Here is a 25,340-nt window from a genome sequence, read left to right on the forward strand (position 1 = left end):
GGAAAATTCTTTACTGAGATCGCTAGTAGTGTGGTCAACACGATCTTTCCAATTGTGGCGATAGAGAAAGAAATCTGTGGTGGTGTGGCATGTGTCTTTACTTGGAGATGTAATGCTAGAAGAGTTTATTCAAAATAAATAAGTTCAATTAATTAGTGTTTTGTTGTTAATACATCTTGTGTGAAAAAAACGAAATTGGAGTATTAAACATTTTATAAAACGCAATTAAGAGATAGAGTGTAAAAAACAATTTTCATTTTATTATTTATATTTTACCAGATTGAATTGAAAAAAAACTTTTGTACAACTTCAAATACGCAGAAATAAAATTAACAAATAATGAATATCAACACTCAAACTAATTTTTTTGCCTCAAAGAAACTTTTCAGATGTTTCATTTGCCAAGCACCCATTATCAAAAGAACTGCTGTTTGGGTCACTGACCACCAGAGCACTCTTGAATTTGTACTTTCACTTGTTTGTCTGAACCGTTCTTCTCGATACTGAAAAAAGAAAAACCATTATCAAATATACCAAAAAATACAATAGAATTTGCTAAAGTTTACAAAATCTTTCATAGGTTTGAAATGACATATAGTTCAACAAATTAAAAGTCATATTTTGTGTTACACATAACCAAAATTTTAATTTAGTTCAGTATGCACTGATCATGATTTACATGTTTCCAGTCTCATGCCAAATAACTTCTTTCAAGAACTTTCAGTCGCGTACTTATAGCTCGAGAAACACTGTATCATCAAACTATTATGAGGTAGGTTTCCATAATTCACAGGATACCTCTCATAATTGTTTTTAAAGAAATTATAACTTTAGAAACTATGAAAGATTCAGATAGTCTGTGTGACTTCTAAGTACCTTTTCCTTGTGTAAACTTAAATAATATTTGTGAAAAATGCTCAGTCACTTGTTGAGAACTTACCTTTATCAAATTTAACCAATAGTGAAACTGAAACATTAAACCCTATTATAAACCCCAAAACAAGAAACGTAAATATGTATTCCACATTCAGTTGTATGGATCAACTATTCACCGTTTAATATAACAATTTGAGGAACACGCCAACATATTCATTAGTAGAAATTTTTCCTCATTGTTATTTCCAAAAGTGTTTGGGTAGAGGTGTTTTCTGGGGTGCTGTATCAGTATTCAGTTTCAATATAGACAACATATATTTTCAAAACAAGCAGTGGGAATCTACCAACTGTGAATTATATTATGATTCGGGAGTTCTTTTGCTTCTAATACAAACTATATTAGTGTTGATATAAGAAAAGTTGAATTCATCTATTCATTCAATTTTTATAATACATAAATTGTGACTTAACCACCAATCGTTTTATACTAAATGCATCATAAACGTGATGAATATACATGCGTATTTGCCAGATTGTGAAAATGACGTGTCAATAGAAATCGTCAAGGAAATTTTAGAATTGAATTATGAGGGCATGCTAATATAAAAACATTTTGAAGTTAGTTTGAGGTGCACTTGGAAGTTTGAGGTGCACTTGGAAGTTTACGGTTTTGAAATATAAGAAAACTACTTTCAAAATTGAACATTTGCTCATAAATACATTTCATGAACTTACTTTCCTTTCATCTACATTTGTGAAATGAAAATATTGTAACAAATTTGGATTACAGAAATCTGTCCAGAATTCTAACTCAAACTTCCATAGAAATTTCAAGAGTTTTGAAGAATAATCCAGCTATTAATGTGTATTTCATGATTGTTCCTAATTATTGTGATTACTTGCACATGTTCCTTATGTTTCAAATATTCCCCTTTTTTAAAACTCAGAATAACATAAAATTGAGAAATCAAAGGGAATATATCCATAAATTGATGGAAGAAGCCATTACTACGTGATATTAGATCATAATGAAGATAAGAGAATTGAAATATATCCATTAATAACCACTCAGAACATCAAGATACTTGATGAATGAAACATTTTTGTATTAGGCTGTTTGAAAAGTTTTGTCATGTATTTTTATTACTAGACTTCATCGAAGTCCTAGTAGACAATTTTTATTCTGATGAAATTAACAAACTTGTGTTATTGGCCAAAGTGCACTGATTCAAATGACGCATATTTTGATTTTATTGAATAAGTCTTCACTGATATATTACAGCTTAAAGTCGACTCGTAAAAAAACTTTTGAAACAACGTAATTATCAAATGTTCAATGTATATTTATTTTTGACGAAAATCAATAGGACCTAAGCACTTATGAATATGGTGAGGATTAGGAGTGATTACTTTTTGGGAAAGAAATATTTTGGATTTCTACTTCTCCATTGTTATACAAAAAAAAAATGTGGGAATCTTCCAAAGAAAAGAAGAAAGCAATTGATTTCAAATTAAACTCATTACAAAAATGTATAGATCATGCATAGAAATAACTGGAAGAAAAAGACCGCTCGAAATAACTATTTCATATAGACATTGATTTACACAAAAGAAAAAATACTTTCATAACAACTACTTTTATATGAACATTGAATTATACAATAAACATGTTCTCCTATTCATTATGGAATTGATTCAGGTATCATTCACAGGATTGCTACACAATATCATATCTGAAAGATGTAAAATTTCACTTACATGGAACACTGTCATCCTCAATAGTGGACAACAATGTTTTGGAATAAGACACTCGTCTTATTGTCTCTTCAGCACTTATCTGGATAACATCAAATCAAATCAGTTTATTCATTCAAAGGACCCATTAGGGTATAGAACATGTCAGGATATAATGTCTTAGTGCATGTATATAAATATAGTAAAGACTACATACATAACTACAAGACAACAAAAGGAACATTGATATAAGTTATTTGCTTAAAAAGTTACAATAAAAATTCATCAATGCTATAAAATAAATTTTCTTGCAGAAAGCGTTTTATGGAGTTTCGAAATTTGAAGTGTGTAGGCTGAGTTTTAATGCCAGTGGATAATTTATTGTAAATTCTCACACCTGTTGAAAGTGGTCCATTTGATGTTATTTGGAGATTGCTATGATTTGGATAGATTAGCTGATTATTTCTGGTTTGGTAGACATGTATGTCCGAATGCCTGGGAAGAGTGTTTTTTATTTTATGAATGTAGCACGCAACCTCCAAAATATAAAGACAGGCCAGAGGAAGAATATTCAATTCGGCAAACAATGGTTAACAGGAATTCCTGGGTGATAACATTTTTTACAGATAAAGCATTCAATCAATAAAGTAATTCTCACTTTTTTGTATGAAGATGGTGAAATATAAAGCCAAAACCTTTCTTTCCCAAATATTATCATAAAGACAAATACATGAAGACTTTTTGAACCAAAAATGTATGATATCGTACCCTTTGATAATTTTGTTCTTTCGTGATTTGCTCAACTTGATCCAGAAGCTGTCTGATTCGTAATTGGAGTTCAGACAACTTCTCTTTTTGGACAACCTCCCCATAGTTGATGGCATGTTCTCCTACTTGTATGTCTAAGTGAACCCTTAACTGAGAACCACTGAACCAGGCTGTACTATTGGAATACATGCAGATAACATGTTCACCAGGAATATGAGATGTAAATGAGATTTTGCCTTCAGCACTGTATACTCTAGATAAAATAATTTTGTCATCAGGATCTCGCACTTCCACATGCATACCAATTCCAGCAGATGATGGCATGAATCCTCCACTTCTGGGATCATAGAGCTCTACCTTGTAGTTCACTGAAAGAGAGGGCATATTGAAAAAATAAATAAGCTTACCACTTTCACTTCATCTTTTTACCAACTTGACTGAATAACAGTAAATTTTTGCCAACAAAATTAAATTGTGAGACATAAATGCTATTTATATTTTTATAGCTAAAAAGTACTGAAAAAATACAATCAACTTTACACCCTTAAATATAAAATAAGGCAAAATAATATCAAATATAAATGAACAGCAGCAACTTTTTCTAGTGTGCAGATCATCCAGAATGAAAAAGGTCTTAGGTTCAACATTGATTTAATATCATTTCTTTTGGAAACAGTTTAATGATTGCAACGTTAGATATTCGGAAAGTTTTCAAAACAAATTGTTGATTGCCTCTACGGATATTGCCAAAAAATGGGCTGGGGAAAGATTTCAATGCATGACAAAGATATTATCTTAATCAGATGTGTTTTTGTTTTTTGTCTTTCATATTGTCCATTACTTGATCATAATTATTATAGAAAAAAACTTGCAGTAATATTTTTCACGAAGAAGAATTTTATCGTTTCTATATTTTCCCTGAAATATTTTTGGTTATGGAGCAAGTGCTTTAAAGAACTTTGAAAATTCCGAGCAAATATACATTATGAATACAGATAGTAATAGTAGTTGTAAATAATGATCAAATTAATTTGTACATTATAAAATTGTTTTCAAAAAAACGTCCTACACTATTATCGTGAAGGTTATCGAAAATTTCAGTTTCCAAATCATAAAGTTCTTCATATATAATATAAAAATTAAAATATCTCAGGAACTTGTTTCTTTTTTAATAGAAGTTACGATTTTTTTAATTTATGATATATATATATATATATATATATATATATATATATATATATATATATATATATATATATATATATATATATATATATATATATATAGGTATAAATATATATATATATCCAACTATCAATAGAGCTTCCGTACATTTACAATTTTCTATCAATCGGGCGTCCGGTTTCAATGAGGCGTCCATATATGGACGCCGAATTGTTTCACCATGCCAGGCAGTTCAGAGGTTCCCTATCTTCCATCTGACAAAATTTCAGATGGGCGCCTATTTATCAATTTCATTGTCAAAATTATATGTATTGGCGTATATTCTAGTTGAGTCTTTTTTATTTTGGTGGCGCTCGGGAGGTACGCGTATACTTGTGCCGTATATTTTTCATACATGTGAGCGATTATGAGGCGTCCATATAACTGACAACAATGCAATAGTTTTTGCGAGAGGGAAGTCTCAATGATTTGTTAGAAATATCGTTGATTTGGTATGTTTGTAGGTCGGCGCCGGTTTCATACACAGGGTGACAATTTGAAAACTTACAAGGTCTATCTCTGAGCAACCAAATAAAATATAAGAAATCGCTGAAAACAACTTTCATAATACAAAGGGAGAAACAAATGATGTGATGACTAACTTGTTTTTTCTCTCACACCCTTGCCCCCAGCCACCACAACTTCATATTTTTGAAAGGCAACCACCTACTTGTGATACATTATCTGAAAGCTCTTAAGATATGCTCTTCAATGGTACTCTTCAAAGCTACATTCGATGCAGTAAGTTTTGGTTCATCAAATAAAAGAATTCATTCAGAATAAATTTTATTTTCTATTATTAATTTAGTAAATTTTCAAAAACATGATTTTTACCATCGTAGCATTAATATTAAGACTTGAATATTTTACGCCTCTTCTATTTTTTTTTATTCGTCTCGATAATAGATAGGGATAGATAGGGAAGGAGAGTGGCACCTTGTTTTAGAGGTCTTTCGAATACCTTTACTACTCTGTCAACAGAAAATTTTTGTGACGATTAGTTTTCGAGATAATTTGAAGTTTTAAAGGTATTTGCATTGAGTTCAACTCTTTTTAAAATAAATCAAATTGTTTTTAAGGTGCAAGTTACGTTCAGAACTCTCATAAAAAAAATAAATTTTTGCTTTTTATGACAACCTGCTAATACGTGTCCATTTGATGTCGAATTATTTGTTTATTACGAGGAGATTTCTCCGGGGGATGGGGTTGGTTACCACCATTACATTTTAGGTAAATTGAGTGGCACCTACTTATGAAGGTTGAATTGCCTCTTCAAGAAGTTGTTAATAAGAATCACCGGTTGAATTTCCATCAATGAAAAATGAACCTATAATATGATTGCCTAATATTCCGGCCCAGATATTCAACTTTTGGGGATGTTGGGTATGTATTTCTGCGTATTGTCTTGGGTTTTCATCCGACCAATAACGGCAATTGTAACGGTTCACGCAACCATTTGAATAAAATGAGCTTTCGTCCGAATAACAGATGTTATAAAGCAGTTCGGGATTTTGCATTAATATTTCACTCATGCCCTCACAAAACTCCTGTCTTCGGTCAAAATCATCCTCATTGAGTTCACGAACAAGTTTAATTTTGTAAGGATGGTATTTGTGGTTTTTAAGGATTCTCCATGCGATCATATGGCTTATTCCTGCCATTGCGGATAAACCTCTGGTACTTAACCTGGGATTGGCGATGACTTGACCAAACACTACAATCGCATTATCGTCATTCACTACCCTTCTCTGAACATCACTTTTTTCATTTAAAACCGAACCTGTCTCCCTGAATTTTGTGACCAAATCCAGAACGTGATTTCTGCTTAGGTGTTTACCAGGTTTTTGCTCGTTAAATAAAATTGATGTTTTATTAGCATTTTGGTCGTTGCCAAAAAATGAAGCAATAACTGAAACCCTTTCGGCAGTAGTGAAAGAAATGTTTAAACAAATAACAATACACGACCCGTTTCAACAAAACAATCGAACGTTGTTATTTAACAAAAAATTGATAAGAAGAACTGCTTAAAATTTTTTTTATTTAGGCATACAAGTTACCGAGTGGTCTGTCTAATGTATTATCAACATGGCAATTTTAACTTCAAATTATCTCGAAAACTAATCGTTACAAAAATTTTCTTTTAACAGAGTTGTGAAGGTATTCGAAAGACCTTTAAAACAAGGTGCCACTCGACCTACTTTCCCCATCTAAATAAAGGTCGTCGGACGCACCTCTCTGAGGGGGTGCGTACTACAAAAAATCTGATTAGTCTGAAAGGTGTCCCCCTTCAATTAGAAATCGACATGTCCGAGCTTTTTTGAAAATCTTACTTTTTATATTCAAAAACGGCTCTGTTAGGTTTTCGTTGTTACACACTGTATATAGAAGAAAATGTAAATGGCGAAATGTATGATCACATGCTAGAAAGATCTATCGAACCTCGGATAGTTCATGAATTAGAGAATCACAGAGACATACACGGCAATTTATCTTTGAAAGAAAATGTATTACATTTTCAACAGAATGGGGAACCTTATTATTTTGTAGTTCCAGTTATTCAATGGTTAGATAATAATTATGCTGATCAATGTATTGGAAGAAGAGATTCTACTGAATGGCCTCTCACATCCCTGGACCTATCTCCTCTAGATTTTTTCCTCTGGGCCACTTACTTAAAATAGGTTGTTTTAAAGACGACGCAATCTGATTCAATAAAGCCACTGAAGGAAAGAATAATCCAAGAATGCTGAGCTATTTTCAGAGAAACATTTGCCAATGTTTCGGAATGACTTTCGGAAATGAAAATTGCGAAAGTTATAAACAATTTAGTGAAAAATAAAAAATGGGTCCAGTTTTTTGGAAATATCTCAAAAACTAATTGGAATTTTCAAAATCGAAAAAAAAAAATTCGAAAAGAGGAAGAAATTTCCTATCGAAAAGTCCTGACTACCGGAACTGTAGGACCAATATTTATAATTTTCCCGGAGCTCTGAAATAGAGCTCTAAATCGGGTGTTTAGCCGCGTGTAGGCCGTGCGTGTTTAGGTTAATTTTACAAAAAAAAATTTATAGCATATAAAATATATAAATTGAGGAATGAAAAAATTCAGTCATATACTCAAAAGATAAATTAACAGTAATCTGTCGGTAAAAAAATTTTAATGCAATTATTAGATTTATTATGCTATTGTTAATTAACAATTTTTTATCACTCGATTATCATTATTGCAAGTGTGATATTTTTCAAACTAAAAGTGTGGAATTTTTTTCCTTCCATAGAGTTATGATTATAACGGTTAGGAATTGATTTACTCCCAAAATATTGAAAAATTATTATTTTTCAGTTATTTATTAACCATTTACTGCATTTTTGAATTAAAAAGTTTATTAAATAATCGAAGAACAATTTTTTTTTGATTATTATTATTAGTATATTTTTTTTTCAAATCAGAAGCTACATAAAAATATTTTTTTCATCACCTATTGTTTAAAAATTTGTTATAAACAAATGCGTTTATAACATATTTGAATTTATTTTGGATCCTAATCTTTAATAAAAATTATGATTAAAAAAAAATAGCGTTTCTTGAAAAATTGTGTGCAATGCAAAAAACCGCATTTGTTAATTTACAATTTTTTTACCACTAATTGTCAATATTTCAAAAAAAAAATTTGTAAAAAATTAGAATAATTCGAATGAATAATTTTATAAAAAAAATCAAACTTCAGCTGAATATATTCTTTTATTAATGGAGAAAAAATGAGTCTAGCGATTTTTCATTGTATCTCCATTAGTTTAATGAATATAATAATTTAAATGATGAAAAAATAGATTGATTATAGAGCGCCAAAATTTATAAAATTCAATAAAAAATTAAAAAAATTAAAAAAAATACAGGGTTGTTTTTCATTCATTAATTGCAACAAGAACAAAAATGAAATGAAAAAATTCATTTGTTTATTACAAATTGTTTATTTATAAAACAATGAAAAATTTTAAAAATTTTAATTTTTTTTTGTTCCAAATAATTGAAAACATTTAAAAACATTTAAAAAAAAATTGTCAACTAGTGGTGAAAATAAAAATATTAACAATAGCGTAATAAATCGAATAATTGCAATAAACATTTTCACCGACAGATTATTGTTAATTTAGCATTTGAGTATCTGCCTGAATTCTTTCATTCCTTGATTTATAAATTTTATATGTCAAATTTTTTTTTTGTAAAAACGGCCCAAACAGGCACGGTTCACGGCGGCCAAACATCCGATTACGATCTCATTTTCAGGGCTTCGGGAAAATTATAAATATTGGTCATACAGTTCCGGGAGTTAAGACTTTATTATAGAAAATTTCTTCCTATTTTCGAATTTGAAAATCTCAATTAGTTTTGAAATAACTAAACCCGTTTTTTATTTTTCACTAAATTGTTTATAACTTTTGCTATTTTCATTTCCGAAAGTTGTCCGTTCCCAAAAACTTTCTAGACGCTATTCCGAATCGAATGACACCTCAACCATAATTTTCGGAGACTGCTGAAGAAGAAAAAAGCACTTCTTGATCAGACTAGTCAAGTTCGAACATAGCTGAACAATCTTACAACAGCTACAGATTGGGGATGAGAAAAAATTGAGACTCTCTTTTTGTCCATGAAAACACCATAATCATTGGCAGGTTTAGAATTACTGAAACTAGTTCATTGTAGTTGCATAGTAGGTATCTAACTGCAGTAAAACTTAAAGCAGTAGAAAAACAGTGATGAGTGCATCCGATGTTGTTGGGATGATGACAATTTCAACTTCGAGTACGGCATGATTGTTGATCAACAAAATACTAACCATCCAGTATATCGAAAACTGATTCAGGCATTCTACGTATCAAACTCAGATACTAACTCTGACGGTTAAGAATGCGTTAATAATAAATTGTTTTGGTAATAAATGATAAAATTAATTATGAAAAATGTTTCTGTCAATTTGTAGAGAAATGTCAATTATGATTTTCAAAATAGAAAACATTCTCCGAATAATCATTTGAACATTCGAGATATATAAAAAAACGTTCATAAACAATTAAAAATCGTATTTTTTTCTGAATATCATATTATGAAGATAAAAATTTTTTGAATTCCCATACGGTCATACACAATTTATAAACAAATTGCGCTAAAACAGTTTGTTCAACTTACCGAATGTCTTTATTTGATACAGAAACAGGATATAATGATAAATATATAAAAAAATTAAAACAATATGTTATGTTACTAAAAAAAATCATAATGAACAAAATATAATGTTTTTGAACTTTTATAATGTGATCTTGTGGAGCACATTGATAAAAAGAGATTCACGTTCATTACAAGACCAAACACGACTATGATACGATATTTCATCATGGAATCCTAGTGCCTATCTTCCGGCTCCATCATCAGATCAGCTCCAGAGTACCTACCATATTGTCATCAAAATCACATAAAACTGCCAATTTTCATAACGCTACGATCTTTAAAAGATGGTTAAATTAGTTTTCTTAGATTTGACTACATAGTTACATACATACATACAGGTCGACCTAATAAAAGCGTATTAAAAACGAAAAACTCTAGAAAAAATTAAAAAATATTTAGGTCAGTCCTTAAAGAAATATTGAAAAATGCATGACTCGAAAAATCGTATACCATACACGGAAATGAATCTTGACAGGTCTTGATGCCTTCTAGATGGCTATCCTGTGTAGTGTGTATCAGCCAAATGGAATAAATATGACACTGAGTAAATATGACTGTGCTCAACAAAACACTCAGGCACGTCCAATTTTCAACAACCAAATTTTTCAATGCTCAATAACTCAGTTAACGGGAACAACAACTCGACCACGAACTCGGGCTTTGCAACCGTTACCACATCGCCTCTGATAATGTATACCGCAGTAGTAGACGAAACGTCAGGCATAAAAACCTGCAAACCACGCAAACGCTGAAAACAGATTTTACACTGTCATCTACGGCCGTGAATATTTACATTCTTTGGTAATTCATATTATTTATCCTATCGTCTGTCATTTTGGCGTCTTCAACTAGTTTGAATACTTTGAATTCTTGCTGTTTTCTAATGGAAATATACAATGAACTTTTTGTAATTAAAGTTGAACTTTCAATAATCACACCATGCATGTGTCGGTTTCACTTCTCCTATCATTATATTCGGCTCGCTTAAATATCATACAGTGTTAAAATGGAAATATGCCAACCAAGACAAAAATTATCGAATGATATTGAAAATTTCGTTATGGAATAAACTTTTCATGATCAGTCAATATCACTTGGTACCTATGTAAAAATGAAATACATACCGGCTACCTGAAATCCATACGCAATTTGTCGTTGGCACAACGCTTGTTGAAAAACAGATGTGAAGAAATTAAAACCCACTTGCTGCCTACATTTAATGCGGTAAATATTGGCAACGTTGTAAGGATTCCCAATAATCTATTTGATGTATGAAAATATACTTATTGGACTCCCTATTATCAATCAGATGTCTGATGATGGTGTATACTGAGGAGTTCTTATGAATGTTTGACGGACGGACGCTCTACTATCGAATCAATAGTGAACTCAATTTTTTTATGGTGGTAAAAATGTCATGCCAGCCTACAGAAATCAGTTTTCTAGTACTTACCATGAAATATATTCGGTAAATTCTTCAAATTATGATGGACGCCCTATCAGCGCATTCAATGTATGGATGCCATATTGATATCGGGATGTATATATATATATATATATATATATAGGTATAAAAATATATATATATATATTTATACCTATATATATATATATATATATATACCTATATATATATATATATATATATAATAACTAAAATATCTCTGAAATTATTAAACCTTATATTCAAATTTTCTTAAAAGTTAAATTTCGAACTGCAAAATAAATTCCAAACTCGAAAGTAAGGAATGGTGTAAAATACCTCCATACCAGTGGATGCAATAATATATCACAGTGCCATGAAAGTTTTATAGGAAAGGTAACATGTAGTATAATTTTTTTATATTCATTCTGCAGTTTTGAATATTTCAAGTCCTTGTACAAATTCATGTTTTGTTTTGATATGAGAATAACAAATTTTTGAAAACATATAAGTATTTAGTTGCATCATAAAAAGACACAAATGAAACTTTTTGAAGTACCTACTTGCTTGCATATTGTTGATCTTGACATACCTGTCACAGATTTATTTAATCTAAATCTAAAATAATATTAAATGAGGAGGAAGTATCCTAGAAACCTAGTCTGGGTTTAATGAAAGAAATAGAGATATTGATAAGTTGGTGGGAACAAATGTATTTTTTATTTTGTATACCTTACATTCGATTCTGAACCAATTCAAATGATTATAAGTTTAATCAATTGAGACTTGATATATTTTAATTATTTCTTATTTAATTATTAATATCAATGAAGTCGCCCCGGAGCGCCAATTAATTTTTATTATTGTATTTATTTTATTTTTATCGTTGTTTTAACACATTGTAATACTTTTATTTACATGGATCAAATGAAGATGCCCCTGACAGAATTATTTCTTGATTCTGCAGATTTGTTCACTTTAGATCTCAAGGTGTTAACAAGGACCGGTCTATTAGGAAAATGTAAATAGCTTGTTTCATATGGGTTCAGACATAAGTAATTGATTAACAAGCACTTTTCCCAGTTGAACAAAATGATTAAAAGAACTTTTCCTATATGTTTTTGTTTTCACTGATATTGAGCCTAAGATCATTAAAGAGGAAGACAAAACATGAAATGAACCTATAATTGATCCTTATTAAACTCCATGTGAATTACATACATGACAAATTATGCCCATTTTGACATTCAATACTAGTATTTTGTAAACATGTATACAAAAATGATTTGAGGCAGTTAGATTTGATTCTAGTGCAAACCAGTTGTAAATATTTATATATCAAAAGGCCACAAAAGGATCAAGAAAAATCTCAAGAGGTCAAAAGTATTTACCAGAAGTCAGGAATTGGCAGTAGATGACTTAAATCCTTACAGAATATCTGATTAGTAGAAGGCAATGAATTTGGAAAATTAGGATGAGAGTTATTGGTCTAAAGTTTTGTTCATTGAAATTAACTTTTTTAATAAATGAGGTAGGGAAATATACATTCACTAAATACACATACCGGGCATACCCACGGTATTTCAAGTGAACTAGATGACCATTTTTTTCAGAGATTAGAATAAATCAGTTACACATATCTCTAAATTAAAATTTCAGAAACCATTAATTTGTTTAATGCTATATTTTCCTATGCACAGACACAAGAGTAAAAGTTTTAAAGCATTACTTTTGAATTGTGATACTTTTCTTTTATTCCTTCAAAAAGGAGTACTCACCTATAACATTGGTTTCATCTGGAATTTCTTCTATGAAACATTTTCTTTCCGTTTCGGCAATATGAAAATATAATGCAGATGAAATATCTAGAAACACTAATAATAAAAGTGCTAAAATATTCTTAGAAGTCATTTTAGACTCTTAACATTAATTTAGTAATATTTACGTATTGTATTCTTAAATTCATTCGTTGTCGTTGTCGTGTCAGACCTATACACATGACATATGACATTGACAATATAGACTGGCATTACTTCACACTTCACTTTTACATACAGGTTATGTCGATATTTATATATATTTTCCACTGTGGATCACAAAAGTTTTTTGGAAACGGCGTCACTGCACAGAAGAATGTACTTGTACACGTCATCAGTAATAAAATTGAAATTTTTACAATGAAAATATGTAACACTCAAAAAATCGTGACGTCGAATCTGATGGTCAACGTCCATGTCTTAATTTTTTAAATTTTTGAAGTCAGAAAAAAAACCACCAAGAGGCTTTTCTTGAAAATGATACATCTAGCACATTCAAATATATCCTTTAATAAAAAAAGATTTGAATCACTTAAGTGAAATTTACTCTTTGTATGGATGATCATAAAATCGGAGAAAATTATCAGGTTACCTCCACTAGTCTTCATATTGAAGATTGAATCTTTAAAAATATCTACATACATCATTAGCAGTTTATTAAATTTGCTATACATAAAATTCATTATGATAATTCACTTCACAAGTTCGTCAACATTGATGTTCTTTACATAATTCATTTAACTAATTTTCTTTATATCATTTAAAATTTAAATTTTCATTCAGATGTCACATTTCCAAAGTATAATCATATCTATATGAGTATGTAGTACCCACAACAGCCAAGCAAAACCCAGGTTAGTTGGCAACAGGGCTATGGTTCGGGTCACAAATACTGACATTACTCCACAGAACTATAACTTAGAGCTGAGGACATAACCTATAAGGTTATGTCGGTGGCACAGAACTATAACTCTAAGTTATAGATCAGTGGTCGGTCGTCACAAATCATATATTTGTTAATGTCGAATGTAATAAATATATATATATATATATATATATATATATATATATATATATATATATATATATATATATATATATAGCGAAGGGTAGTTTTGACTGACTAGTATATATATTATATATACATTTCATTTATTGATGCAACTTGTCTTCCTTTATTTTCGAAGTTTTGGTATTAACATTTGTTCACAAAAAGGATTTGAAGCTTTAATTACTTTCAATTATTATATGCGAGCCCTTTCGATAGCAGCTATCATCTTCATTTATCCATTCAAATTGAAAGTTTATTGTCTAATATATATTATTTTCAAATGTTTCAGTAAACTGTATGATTGCTATTTCAATTGATCTTTCTTTAATGTATTCGTGTTGAGCTGGGTTTGAGAGATTACAATGTTTCATGAAGTTAATTAATTTATCACACATCACCATTTCAAAAAGCTTAGAAAACGATGGCAAGACACTATAGGCCTATAATTTTCAAACAATTCACAATTTTTTTTGTGTATATTGGTGTTATGAGAGCTAGTTTTAGTTGTTGAAGAAAAATTCTATATTTGAACGAGTTATTCATTATATAGCAAATTATTTTGGAAATATTATCTATGCATATTTTCTTCAGACTTGCTGTTATTTCGTCAACTCCACACGTGTGTTTGTTTTTTAATTACTTTCCTAGATTCTTAATTACTTTTTCAGGGACTGGTAGAAGAAACATTGATTGTGAACTATATGAAATATTACATGTAAATTGGGTCTTATCTATTTTCCCAGTGTTTCCGGAATGACATTCGACAGAAATTCATCGTACTGATTGGGTGTTTGTGTTGGATTTCCTTCAAATATTGAATCTGTGGTGTTATTTCTGCCTACTATCTCTTTATATATTCTCTACATGCACTTTATTTTATTATCAGAATTTCTGATTTTTTCTTGGAAACCCTCACTTCTTTTCCTTTTCAAAATTTCATGACATTCTACTACTCCATCTTGATACAAAAAAAGATGAGGGAATCTTCCAAAGATAGGAAGGAAGTAATCAATTTGAAAATAAGTAACTCTATACATGGTTAGTTTCAAATAAACATTGAATTAAACGAAAGAAAAAAATTCTTTCGAAACAAATACTTCTATATGAACACTGAATTATACAGAAGATACTTTTCTCTACTCAGTTTGTATTTCGAACATTCGTTGTGGAATAATATCAGATATCATTCACATGAGTTCTACTTTAAATGAATGGTAACAAATTGCACTTACATAGACCACCGTCATCCTCACTGGTATACATCGATGTTTCGCCGTAAGACACTTGCCCTAAGACTATTCAGTACCAAATTGGATAACATTATAGAAAATACACACAATTCATTCATGAATTATTCTCTTCTTAAAATAAAATCCCTTCAATTCATTCCCTTTTTGTTTCATTATAGACACTTTTCAGGTGTCTGAAATAGTTAGTGAGCAGTATATCAAATCTACTTTTACACTCTTCTATCTCTGGATCTCTCTCAATAGTTTTTGTGAAAAGCATTCATGAGAAATATTGAAAAATGAATTTATGAAAGCATTCCATTGTATACTTGGTTTTTATGATATATTTCCGACCAATTTTGATCTTTTAGATCGGTAGCCAGGCGGTTCGACGTGGTTGCTTTGTTCACTCAGTCAATCGGTCGATGTGCCTGTCGATGGTTCAAGCAGCAGGCTAAACGAACGATTTTCACTTGTTATCGTCCAACCCCTGTTAGGAATCACACGTTAAAAGGTAAGACCTCGTTAGTCCTTAGCTCGCTCAAGTTTCGACTTCTGAGGGTTGTTCTTAAATAAACATCCTGAGGTTCTGATAAATCATTCAGTAGAAACAAAATATATGGATTTTTCCTATGCTTTGCAGAGAATGTAATATATTTTCGAATTCAGGTTTATCTTAATGTTCATAAGACAACCACGACTGACGATTAGTTTTAGTAGAAAAATAAATTTAAGGTCAAACAGAGTTTGAATTGTAACTTATTTACAAGATTTCTGGGGTCTGGGAAAATTAGTTTAATGGTTAAAAAAACGCATGCCTTCCCTATTCTGTCAAAAATCCGATCAAAACAAACTTCCTTTTCAATATTTCAATTTGGCAACACTGCTGAATACATTTCAGATTCTTTTTCCATGTTGTGGTCCTGATGAGTCCACCATTTTTGTGAGTTGTCCCTATTTCATTACATTTCAGTAATATAACATGGTAAGTCTGATCGGAAAATATGCGTATATAATCGTTAATGCAACGTAGTTTTCAAAATATAATTCGTGTTTAGTTTATTTTAATACTTTATGACAGGGATGAACGTCGATTTGTCCAGATTCATCTTTTGACATGTTCATCTGAAAATTCAATAGTATATCAGTTCTATCGGCACATTTATATATCATTTTGTGATTTTTGAAAACTACAAGCCTAGGGCTTATTTGTGAAGAACATGTTTGAGAAGCATTAAAAAATGTAATCAAAGAATCAGGTTAAGATACTCCAATACAATATTGAGATATTTTGTAGTTTTTTGTCACCTACAAATTTGTGTTTTTTTTTTAGACTTTCGTTAAAATCGTGAAGAATAAACAGTACTTCAAGCGCTATCAAGTAAAGTTCAAGAGGCGTCGCCAGGGAAAGACTGATTATTATGCTCGTAAACGTCTCATCGTCCAAGATAAGAATAAGTACAACACCCCCAAATATCGTTTGATTGTACGACTTTCTAATCGTAACGTAACCTGTCAAATTGCGTATTCTCGTATTGAAGGTGATAAGATTGTCTGCGCTGCGTATTCTCATGAGTTGCCCAAGTATGGGATTAAGGCTGGTTTGACGAATTATGCAGCAGCCTATGCTACAGGTTTGTTGTTGGCTCGCCGATTACTGAAGAAACTGGGACTTGATACCTTGTATGAAGGAACAACTGACGTAACTGGAGATGAATACAATGTTGAAGGTGTTGAAAATGGCCCAGGAGCTTTCAGGTTAGTGTAGTAGGATTATATTACAGTCATATTCTTCATTTGAGGTAAACTTTTGCAGTATCGACTTTCAACTTCTTTTTCTCTCCCATGTTCACTATAAAAGAATAACTATTGGTTTTCAGTAGAGTAGTTTATGTATAAAACACATTATGTAGGTGTTCGGCGACAAATACTTCAACTTTCTCACTCACTTTAGGAAGTCCACTATTCCTAGTGAAATTATGGATTACTTTTGCAAATATGAACACTGTTCATTCTGTCAAGATTCAAAAAATTATCTCTGTATTATGATTGATATATTGATTTCAGGTAAAGGTAAATGTTTATTTTGAGGGCACACGGTGATTTTGAAAAAATTTTGAGTCTCCTACATATTTTGATGCGTAAATTACGAATCCCAAAGAAAATAGCGACACTCTCTTTTATTTACAAAATTACGGCCCTTCAAAGTTCATAAAAGGGCCTTCTTTTTCATAAGATAACTATTCAAAAACACAAGCATTTATTCACTGGGTCACCTTTACACCTTATTCCTCCTTCCTTGACACTTTTCACTTCAATAAAAAATATTGAAAAATGTATGGAGCTGCTTATTGGTTGTATTTTACGTTTTTGAGGTTAATGGCATAGTTGGTACGACTGATGCTGCATTCGTTTTTAAATTGAGTTTTTTCTAAGAAAATGTTGATTGTTGAATTGAAAAGTGTCAATTAAGGAGGAGGAATAATGTGTAAAGGTGACCTAGTGAATAAATGTTTGTGTTTTTAAATTGTTTATCTTGTGAAAACGAAGGCTGAAAAGTTGTCCTTATTTGAACTTTGAAGGGCCATAACTTTGGAAATAAGGGAGAGTGCCGCTTTTTTCTTTCGGATTCGTAATCTACACATCAAAATACGTAATTACACTCGAACATTTTTTCATAATCGCCGGTTGCCCTCAAAACGAATATTTACCCAAGTAAATGTATTAGGTGCTCACAACCTGCAAAAATTCAACTAACAACGTTGGGCTGCTTTTGTTTATGAATTCATATGATAAAATATGCTGAGTGTGCATGCTTTGTTCAAGAAACAATAGAGCCACATGAAATATCTGTTATATCTTGATGAAAACTATACTTAGTTAAAAAGAAAGTGAATATGAAAATTGGTGCTACATAAATCCATCTTAGTCTTCGAATAATTTTTTTTGGTGTCAACTATGTGCAACTGAGCGGTTTATTTCAGAAACCCCCTTTATTAAATTTTTGACAAACAAAGCAGGACTACCTTCAACATTAACAAAGATTAAAAAAATATTCGGTAAGATGAAACTGAACGAAAATCAATTTTTGTGAAGAATAATCAGTTTTTGTCAACCTATTTTGGGAATTTTCACCTTTCACAATTTGAAAAATATAAAAATTTTAATGGAAAACTTTATGCAGGTGTAGAAAGGGCAATATTTTAGTTTACCCTGATAAGTTACTGCGTAAAGTGAAAGTATTTTTAACAAAGAAAAATGTCCTATTTATAAGTAACTTGTATTCAATAATTTTGTCTATCAAAACATATGTAAGAAATAAGACAATACTCAGTCTTCAGAAATATGACAAGTTATTATGAATAGAACATTTTTTGCGAAAAATACTTTGATTTTACACAGTAACTAATCGGGTAAACTGAAAAGTTTGCCCTTTCTACACCTGTATAAAGTTCTCCATTATAATTTTCATATTTTTCAGATTGTGAAAGTTGAAAATACCCAAAAAAGGTCGATAAAAAATAATTTAACTCATATTTAAATTTTAGTAGTCATATTAGTAAAAACCACTTTGGCTTTCTACTTTCCATCATTATACTTTCCATCAATACAAGTTCTTCAGAAAGATATGTAGGTTATGCACAGAGGTTTCTTTCAGAAACAAACTGGAAGAAAGTATATATGGAACAATTACTATCAAACATATTAACATTAACTGACACAGAAATCTTTGGTTTGTACTCCAAACATACAAACAGATATCAATCGAAGAAATTCAACACAATATAGTATATATCAATACATGGCAAACTATCACACTTATGTTGTACATTCTACATGTTGGTCTTCATCTCCTATCAGCACCTTTTTGGGTAACTTTAAAAAATTGAATACATCAGTTGTGATAGTTTTCCATGTGAGTGAATTTTCATATCAATACACTTTCATATATTATGTTGTGAGAATGATATCCATATCAATTCCATTTCGAATGTTCGGAATACTAACTGGTCTGACAGACCAGCCTTACTATAAGTGTTATCGAATTTCGCAAAACCACTAGAAGGTTTTTTATTTGTGTGTCCAAATTTCGAAAGAAATATTTTTATTTTGGAATCACCCCTTTTAGATGTTTCATCTTGATAACATTGTTTTCATAAAACTGGGGGCTATCAAGCATTGAAATTTGCTACATCTTGTACAGTAAAATGTACTGTTTTACTCACATTGAGGATAATTTCAGAATATTGGTCTGGTGTGTACACTCGAATGAACATAAAATTTACTGTAGGAACATGATATGTATAGTTGCTTGACTGGTTTCTGTACTAAACTAACCTTTCATCATAAAACCGAACAGTTGAATGGTGAAGTTTTGGATGAAAGAAACCTGTGCATGATCTACATTATTTTGTGTTATGATAGTTTTCATTGTTTTTCAATTATACTGTGCATGAAATGATTGAGGTAACTAACATATTTATTTTAATAAGGATCGATATCCCATCTATCAAAACAGCTTTTTACTGCTCCATCCGTAGCAGTCTCACCAAAACCAAGCACGCAAATACAGACAGTGACTTTCCGCATTGAGGAGCCCAAGAAAAAACACAAATCAGCTATTTTTTGAAAATCTCTATAGTTAGTTATTTTTAAAAAGATAAATGCTATTGCAGACTTATAACAAAAAATATATATGTAATGAATAGTTTTGCTATATCTCAACATGATTTTATAGTAATTTTATTTTACAAATGGATCGATGATGAATTTAGACACATGCGCGTCATCTGAATTGATTACTTTCTAGGCATACCCGTTGTCCTGTTATCGTGTTTTACGTAAAAGGAACTAATGGGTAGCTGAGAAATTTCAATAACATGATTATAATGTGTCTCTGATGGAAGTTTTCTTAGTAATGCTTTAGAAGTTTTAGCTGCAACCGTTTATGCACATTCATCATTTCAGATGCTACCTTGATGTTGGACTTCAACGTACCAGTACAGGAGCTCGCGTGTTTGCAGCCATGAAGGGTGCAGTAGATGGTGGTCTCAACATTCCCCATTCAACAAAACGTTTCCCTGGTTATGATAATGAAACTAAGAATTTCAATGCTGAGGTACATCGTAATCATATTTTTGGAATCCATGTAGCTGACTATATGAGGTCATTGGAGGAAGAAGATCCAGAGGCTTTCAAGAGGCAGTTCAGTCAGTATATTAAATTGGGAATTAATGCTGACCAGGTAAGGATCATTATCTTTCTGTCAAAGAGTCAAAGATTATAAAATCGTCATACCTATTGAAAAATGACATTTATGTGAAGGTATGACATTTGTCAAACCAAAAAGATCCTTTACATGTTTAACTTTCTTCATCAATTTATATGTACAATTGATCGTTTTTCACTAATTTTTATTGTAAGTATGATTTGTAATGTTATTCAGTGGCGAAAAAATCCACAACTCACAAAACTATAGGCCCTGAAGAAGCTTCCCATTAGAAGCGAAAGCTTGGCAAAGATGAGTATTATCCTGATCATTCCCAATACGATTTCAATTTAAGAGCCACCGGTAGACAGCTGTTTCAACCTGTTGGGCATTGTCAATGTTTTTAATATAAAAAAGTATACAATGACAAGATTTTGTGTGCAACAAAGACCTTAAATAATTATGTCGCCTCACCTTTCAGGGAAATCTTGATGCCATCTTCTGAAGTATAAAAACAGACTGTAAATGGTTCCGAGCACATACACCCCAGAAAGGGATATTATCAAACAACTTTTGTCTATTTTATGGTTTTTCAAGTTATTGGTTTCCTGAAAGCTGAAAGCTTTGTATATCTTATTTCGCAAGTTGAAAACTTGTGTTGTATGAAAGGGGATTTAAAACTTTTGAATTTTCAGAATAACAACTCCTAAATGAAGCATTTATTGACCATTTTTTCTGTTTTACAAATCAAACAGCGTATTACATAGACACCATTTATGGTGTCTCAAACCTTACATATCCACCATTTATGGTGTCTCAAACCTTACATAACCACCATTTATGGTGTCTCAAACCTTATATATCCGCAATGAAAGGTAGAACTGGAACCTCTCACGAAGAATGAATCCAAATCGAGCACTGTTCCCAAACACCAAAACTGCAACACTCTTCTCAAGGCACTCTTCACCAGGCACTCTTCACCAACCAAGTTGGTGTCTCTGAAGATGAAGTAAACTGTCTACTTCATGTCTTGGATTTGTTTATTCAAGTTGAACAAGGTTTGATTGTTCGTACTGGAACCTCTGGTGTAAAATGAATCTATCGAAATCACTTTCCCAATACCAGAACAAAAATTACGGTCTCGCATTTTGCGTCGGCGTTTCGCTAACCAAGTTAGCGTCTGCAGGAGATCATTATGATTAAATTTTATTACTATGTTAGTGTTTTTATATACTAGTAGCCTAACTACTACCTGTTAGTAGTTAGGCCTTTGTCGCTATTCATAGAACTCATTCCACAATTTTCGATTTCCATGCTTTCGAAGGCATCCAGAAACCTGTTGTCAAGTGCCGAATTCAATAATTTTAAACATAGGGAACGACCATAAAATAAGTGAGAAACGTTTAAAATTGTTGAGATCGGTACATGCCAACAGGTTTCTGGATGCCTTCAGAAGCTTGGAAATCGAAAAGTGCGGAATGAGCTCTATGAATAGCGACAAAGCAATAAACAACAGATAAATGTTTGAGAAACACATAACATATCAGGGTTATTAACACATTAGGGGTATTAAAAAACAGGCAGTTTAGCATAGGATCAATAACAGGTAGTAGTTTGGTCACTAGCATAGTAGTAAAATTTAGTCATAATGATCTCCTGAGGATGCTAACTTGGTTACCGAAACGCGCGTCGGGAGACCGTAATTTTTGTTCTGGTGTGTTTCCAATAGATTGAACAAGATTGTCTATGATGGTCTATTGCAAAGCAAAGTTTCGACATTAACCACTGAACGAGAAATAACCTTTTATTTTTCTCTGTACTTTTCATGACATGTCATATGAAAGATTACAATCCTAAGAAAACAACTCCATTGAATGAAAACATAATTTCAAGTTTATGTTTTAGATATTTTAAGTAAGAATTTATGAATATACATGAACTCATGAACAACTTACCTTTAGTACAATTGAAAACTTTCTTTTATTCAAAGCCATTGACAAAAATACCCAATTTTTCAACTAGTGAAAATTTATAGAAGTCTTGATTAGTGATTGAAGTTTAGATAGTAATAATAGTTAACTCAGGGTGTAGTTATTATTCCATCAGTGGTATTTATTCGGCCCCCTTCAATACTTTCAAATTTATATTAACAATATAATCCATATTTTACTATTTATAAAATACCTGAACCTGCCTCTAATTTTTGTACACTGTATCTCAATATTCATTTGTCACAAACATTCAATATTTAAAATAATCTCATGAAAAATACGTCCACTCTAAAATTACTGCAGTTAGTATTACTTCTACTGTCGTGTCGCATGTGGACCAAATAAATTCATGTGTCGCTATACTCACTGGCAAAATAATGCCTGTGATTAACGAATATCATGATACAGTTGCCTTAGTAATTATTAACGAGTTCGTGTACGGGGGTATACGTCGCTCAAGTTCAAGTCGCATTAAAAACCAAAGTGATATATTCTACATAGTATATTGTGAATTTTCTTTTCCTGTGTGTTCAAAATATCAATTTGAATGAAATTTAAAAGATAGATAAGCATTATGTTGAAAATAAGATTCTGAAAAGCCCACTAAATGCACTAGAATTTTTTTCTCTTTTGAAATTATTTCTTTATTACACTGGTGATAAAATTAGAATTTGTTTTAAAATGTGTTAGAAAACTGCTCAAAAATTTTTATAGAAATTATGATGATTTCTCTTTCGAAGACACCATCTGTGGATCAACATAGAAGTCAAATCTGGGCACCAAAGAAGAGAAGCGTTTCTTTCTAACAAATTGTTATATGGACCTCACTTTATACTCAATAACTGGGGCTGAGTTTTTTTTTCAAAACTTTGATGTTATCTTCATGGAGTTGAAATGCTCTCAATAAAAGTTTTTCTATATTGAATTCACTAACATATATTACATTGTTTAACTATTGAATGTCATTTCAGATTGAGACTCTATATAAGAATGCTCATGCAGCAATTCGTGCAGATCCTGAGCCTGCAAAGAAGGAAGATAAAGCACCTCCAGCAGCAAGAAAGAGGTGGAACCGCAAGAAGCTTACTTTGGCTGAACGCAAGGACCGTGTTGCACAGAAAAAGAAATCATTTTTGGCCAAGCTTCAAGAACAAGAATCTTGAAACTTTTTGTATAGTTATTGTGTGACAAATAAATTATCACAATAATTTTTCTAATCATTTTTATTGAAGCTATACTAAGAGTAATTTGAATTGGAATAACGGATTTGCAATAACATCTCTTCATTCAGATACTAATTAAACTGATGAAGTGATAATATACTGTCAATCATGAAAATGAATTATATATTAGTTGATTTTGTACACACTAGTCATTCTTCTGATTGTTCTCATCAGTGCTAGTGGTAGAATTAATTTTATTAATATGACTCAAAATTTAAATCTTTATCAATTAGTAGGCCTCAATATTTGTTTTTCAACTTGGTTGATTAATTTGTTCTCAATTTAAAGATTCATATTTTTTTGCTTAAAAATCATGAAAATGGTCTTTTCCAAGTTGATTGTTGAATTGAGGACATTTAACCATTTTTTCAAATATTTTTCCAAATAAGAGCAATTTGACGATAATTTGAAAAATTTTTTTGTTCACCTCCTTTGTAAATTGGGTAAGGAATATATTTTTGAGGTAAATCAGGACAATATCTTTTTCAATACATTGATTATTATTGATAAAAAAAGGAAGACTAGTGAAACAAGATGGTGAATTTCCTTTTCTCGATGTTATGTTGAAAAAGTCGTCAGATCATATTGATACAAATGTTTATAGGGAGAAAAGGCATAAATAGATCTAACTACATCGACAACCATCATGCAGGTGTTGAAAAAAGCTATAATGAACTGTTTCTATAACAGCGAAAATGGTTTTCTATACAGCAGAAAACTTAAATGAAGAATAGTCATTGATAACCTCAGTTGCAAAAGAGAATGCATATGCAGATTTGTTTGTAAACTCTGCAGTAGGAAGCAAATAGCCATTCAACAACCAAATGAATTTTCAAATAACCACCAACTCGACAATTTCTTATTCATGAACCGACACCTTTCAAAATCAACGTTTTGATTGTTAGTATCCACAAGCGTTCTGAAATCACTTGGCTTGAAATCTTTTAATTTTCATTTCTTTTTTTTATCGTTCAATTGTTGCTTGCATTTTATTTTATTGTAATTTCATTTCAAGGTTTTTTGCTTAATATAATTGTTACTTTCAGCTATTCATTTCAATTTTATTGTTTCTTTCAGGGACTTCAAATCATTTTAGACAATGGAAGTCCGGATCGATGAAATTCACCATGAAAAATTGTCAAGCACCTTCAACAAACATATACTTCATTATAGTTTAGCCAAGTTCATTTTTGATGGATAAACTAACACTCCATTCGAGAGCCATCTGAAGGGTGGTTATATTTGAATTAATGTTTAAAATATGTTTTTTCCGTTAACAAGCTATCGCACCTCTTACGAACGATAACCCTCAGAAGTCGAAACTTATGCGAGCTGACTAACGATTCCTAACACGGGTTGGACGATAGCAAGTGAAAATCGAACGTTCAGCCTGCGGCTTGAACCATCGACTCACATCAGCCGATTGACTGGGTGAACAAAGCACCCACGTCGAACTGCCCGGCTACAGACCGTAGTCGGATTGTATAATTCAAAATATTTAGTTCGTCAGTAATGGTGCTTTAAATAAACTGGTCAATAATACTTGTAGTCCATTACAATGAGGATTT

The 25,340-nt window shown here is 31.2% G+C and overlaps 2 protein-coding genes across 2 annotated transcripts; one reads left to right on the top strand and one right to left on the bottom strand.

Annotated features, from left to right (window-relative positions):
• Window positions 1-240: 240 nt before the first annotated feature.
• eca (transmembrane p24 trafficking protein eclair) lies at window positions 241-13,259 on the bottom strand. Its single transcript, XM_023162777.2, has 3 exons — window positions 13,031-13,259; window positions 3,379-3,746; window positions 241-503 (listed from the first exon to the last, which is right to left on the bottom strand). Exons 1-3 carry the CDS (start codon window positions 13,161-13,163, stop codon window positions 354-356), a joined length of 651 nt encoding a protein of 216 aa, XP_023018545.1. The 5' UTR covers window positions 13,164-13,259; the 3' UTR covers window positions 241-353.
• A 2,917-nt stretch (window positions 13,260-16,176) lies between these two features.
• Window positions 16,177-23,757, top strand: RpL5 (Ribosomal protein L5). Its single transcript, XM_023162776.2, has 4 exons — window positions 16,177-16,334; window positions 16,683-17,107; window positions 20,318-20,594; window positions 23,521-23,757. Exons 1-4 carry the CDS (start codon window positions 16,332-16,334, stop codon window positions 23,710-23,712), a joined length of 897 nt encoding a protein of 298 aa, XP_023018544.1. The 5' UTR covers window positions 16,177-16,331; the 3' UTR covers window positions 23,713-23,757.
• The last annotated feature ends 1,583 nt before the right edge of the window (window positions 23,758-25,340 follow it).

This window comes from Leptinotarsa decemlineata, unplaced genomic scaffold (genome assembly GCF_025532065.1).
Source record: "Leptinotarsa decemlineata unplaced genomic scaffold, Ldec_3_MD MMD2_tig00002159_RagTag_RagTag, whole genome shotgun sequence".
Lineage (NCBI taxonomy): Eukaryota > Metazoa > Arthropoda > Insecta > Coleoptera > Chrysomelidae > Leptinotarsa > Leptinotarsa decemlineata.

Coding starts and splice junctions, on each gene's coding strand:
- eca (XM_023162777.2), bottom strand. CDS start 13,163: ATGACTTCTAAGAATATTTTAGCACTTTTATTATTAGTGTTTCTAGAT. Junction 3,747..13,030: donor AGATGAAACCAATGTTATAG/GTGAGTACTCCT, acceptor CCTCTCTTTCAG/TGAACTACAAGGTAGAGCTC. Junction 504..3,378: donor AAGAACAAAATTATCAAAGG/GTACGATATCAT, acceptor TTCTTTTTTCAG/TATCGAGAAGAACGGTTCAG.
- RpL5 (XM_023162776.2), top strand. Junction 17,108..20,317: donor AATGGCCCAGGAGCTTTCAG/GTTAGTGTAGTA, acceptor TCATCATTTCAG/ATGCTACCTTGATGTTGGAC. Junction 20,595..23,520: donor TGGGAATTAATGCTGACCAG/GTAAGGATCATT, acceptor ATGTCATTTCAG/ATTGAGACTCTATATAAGAA.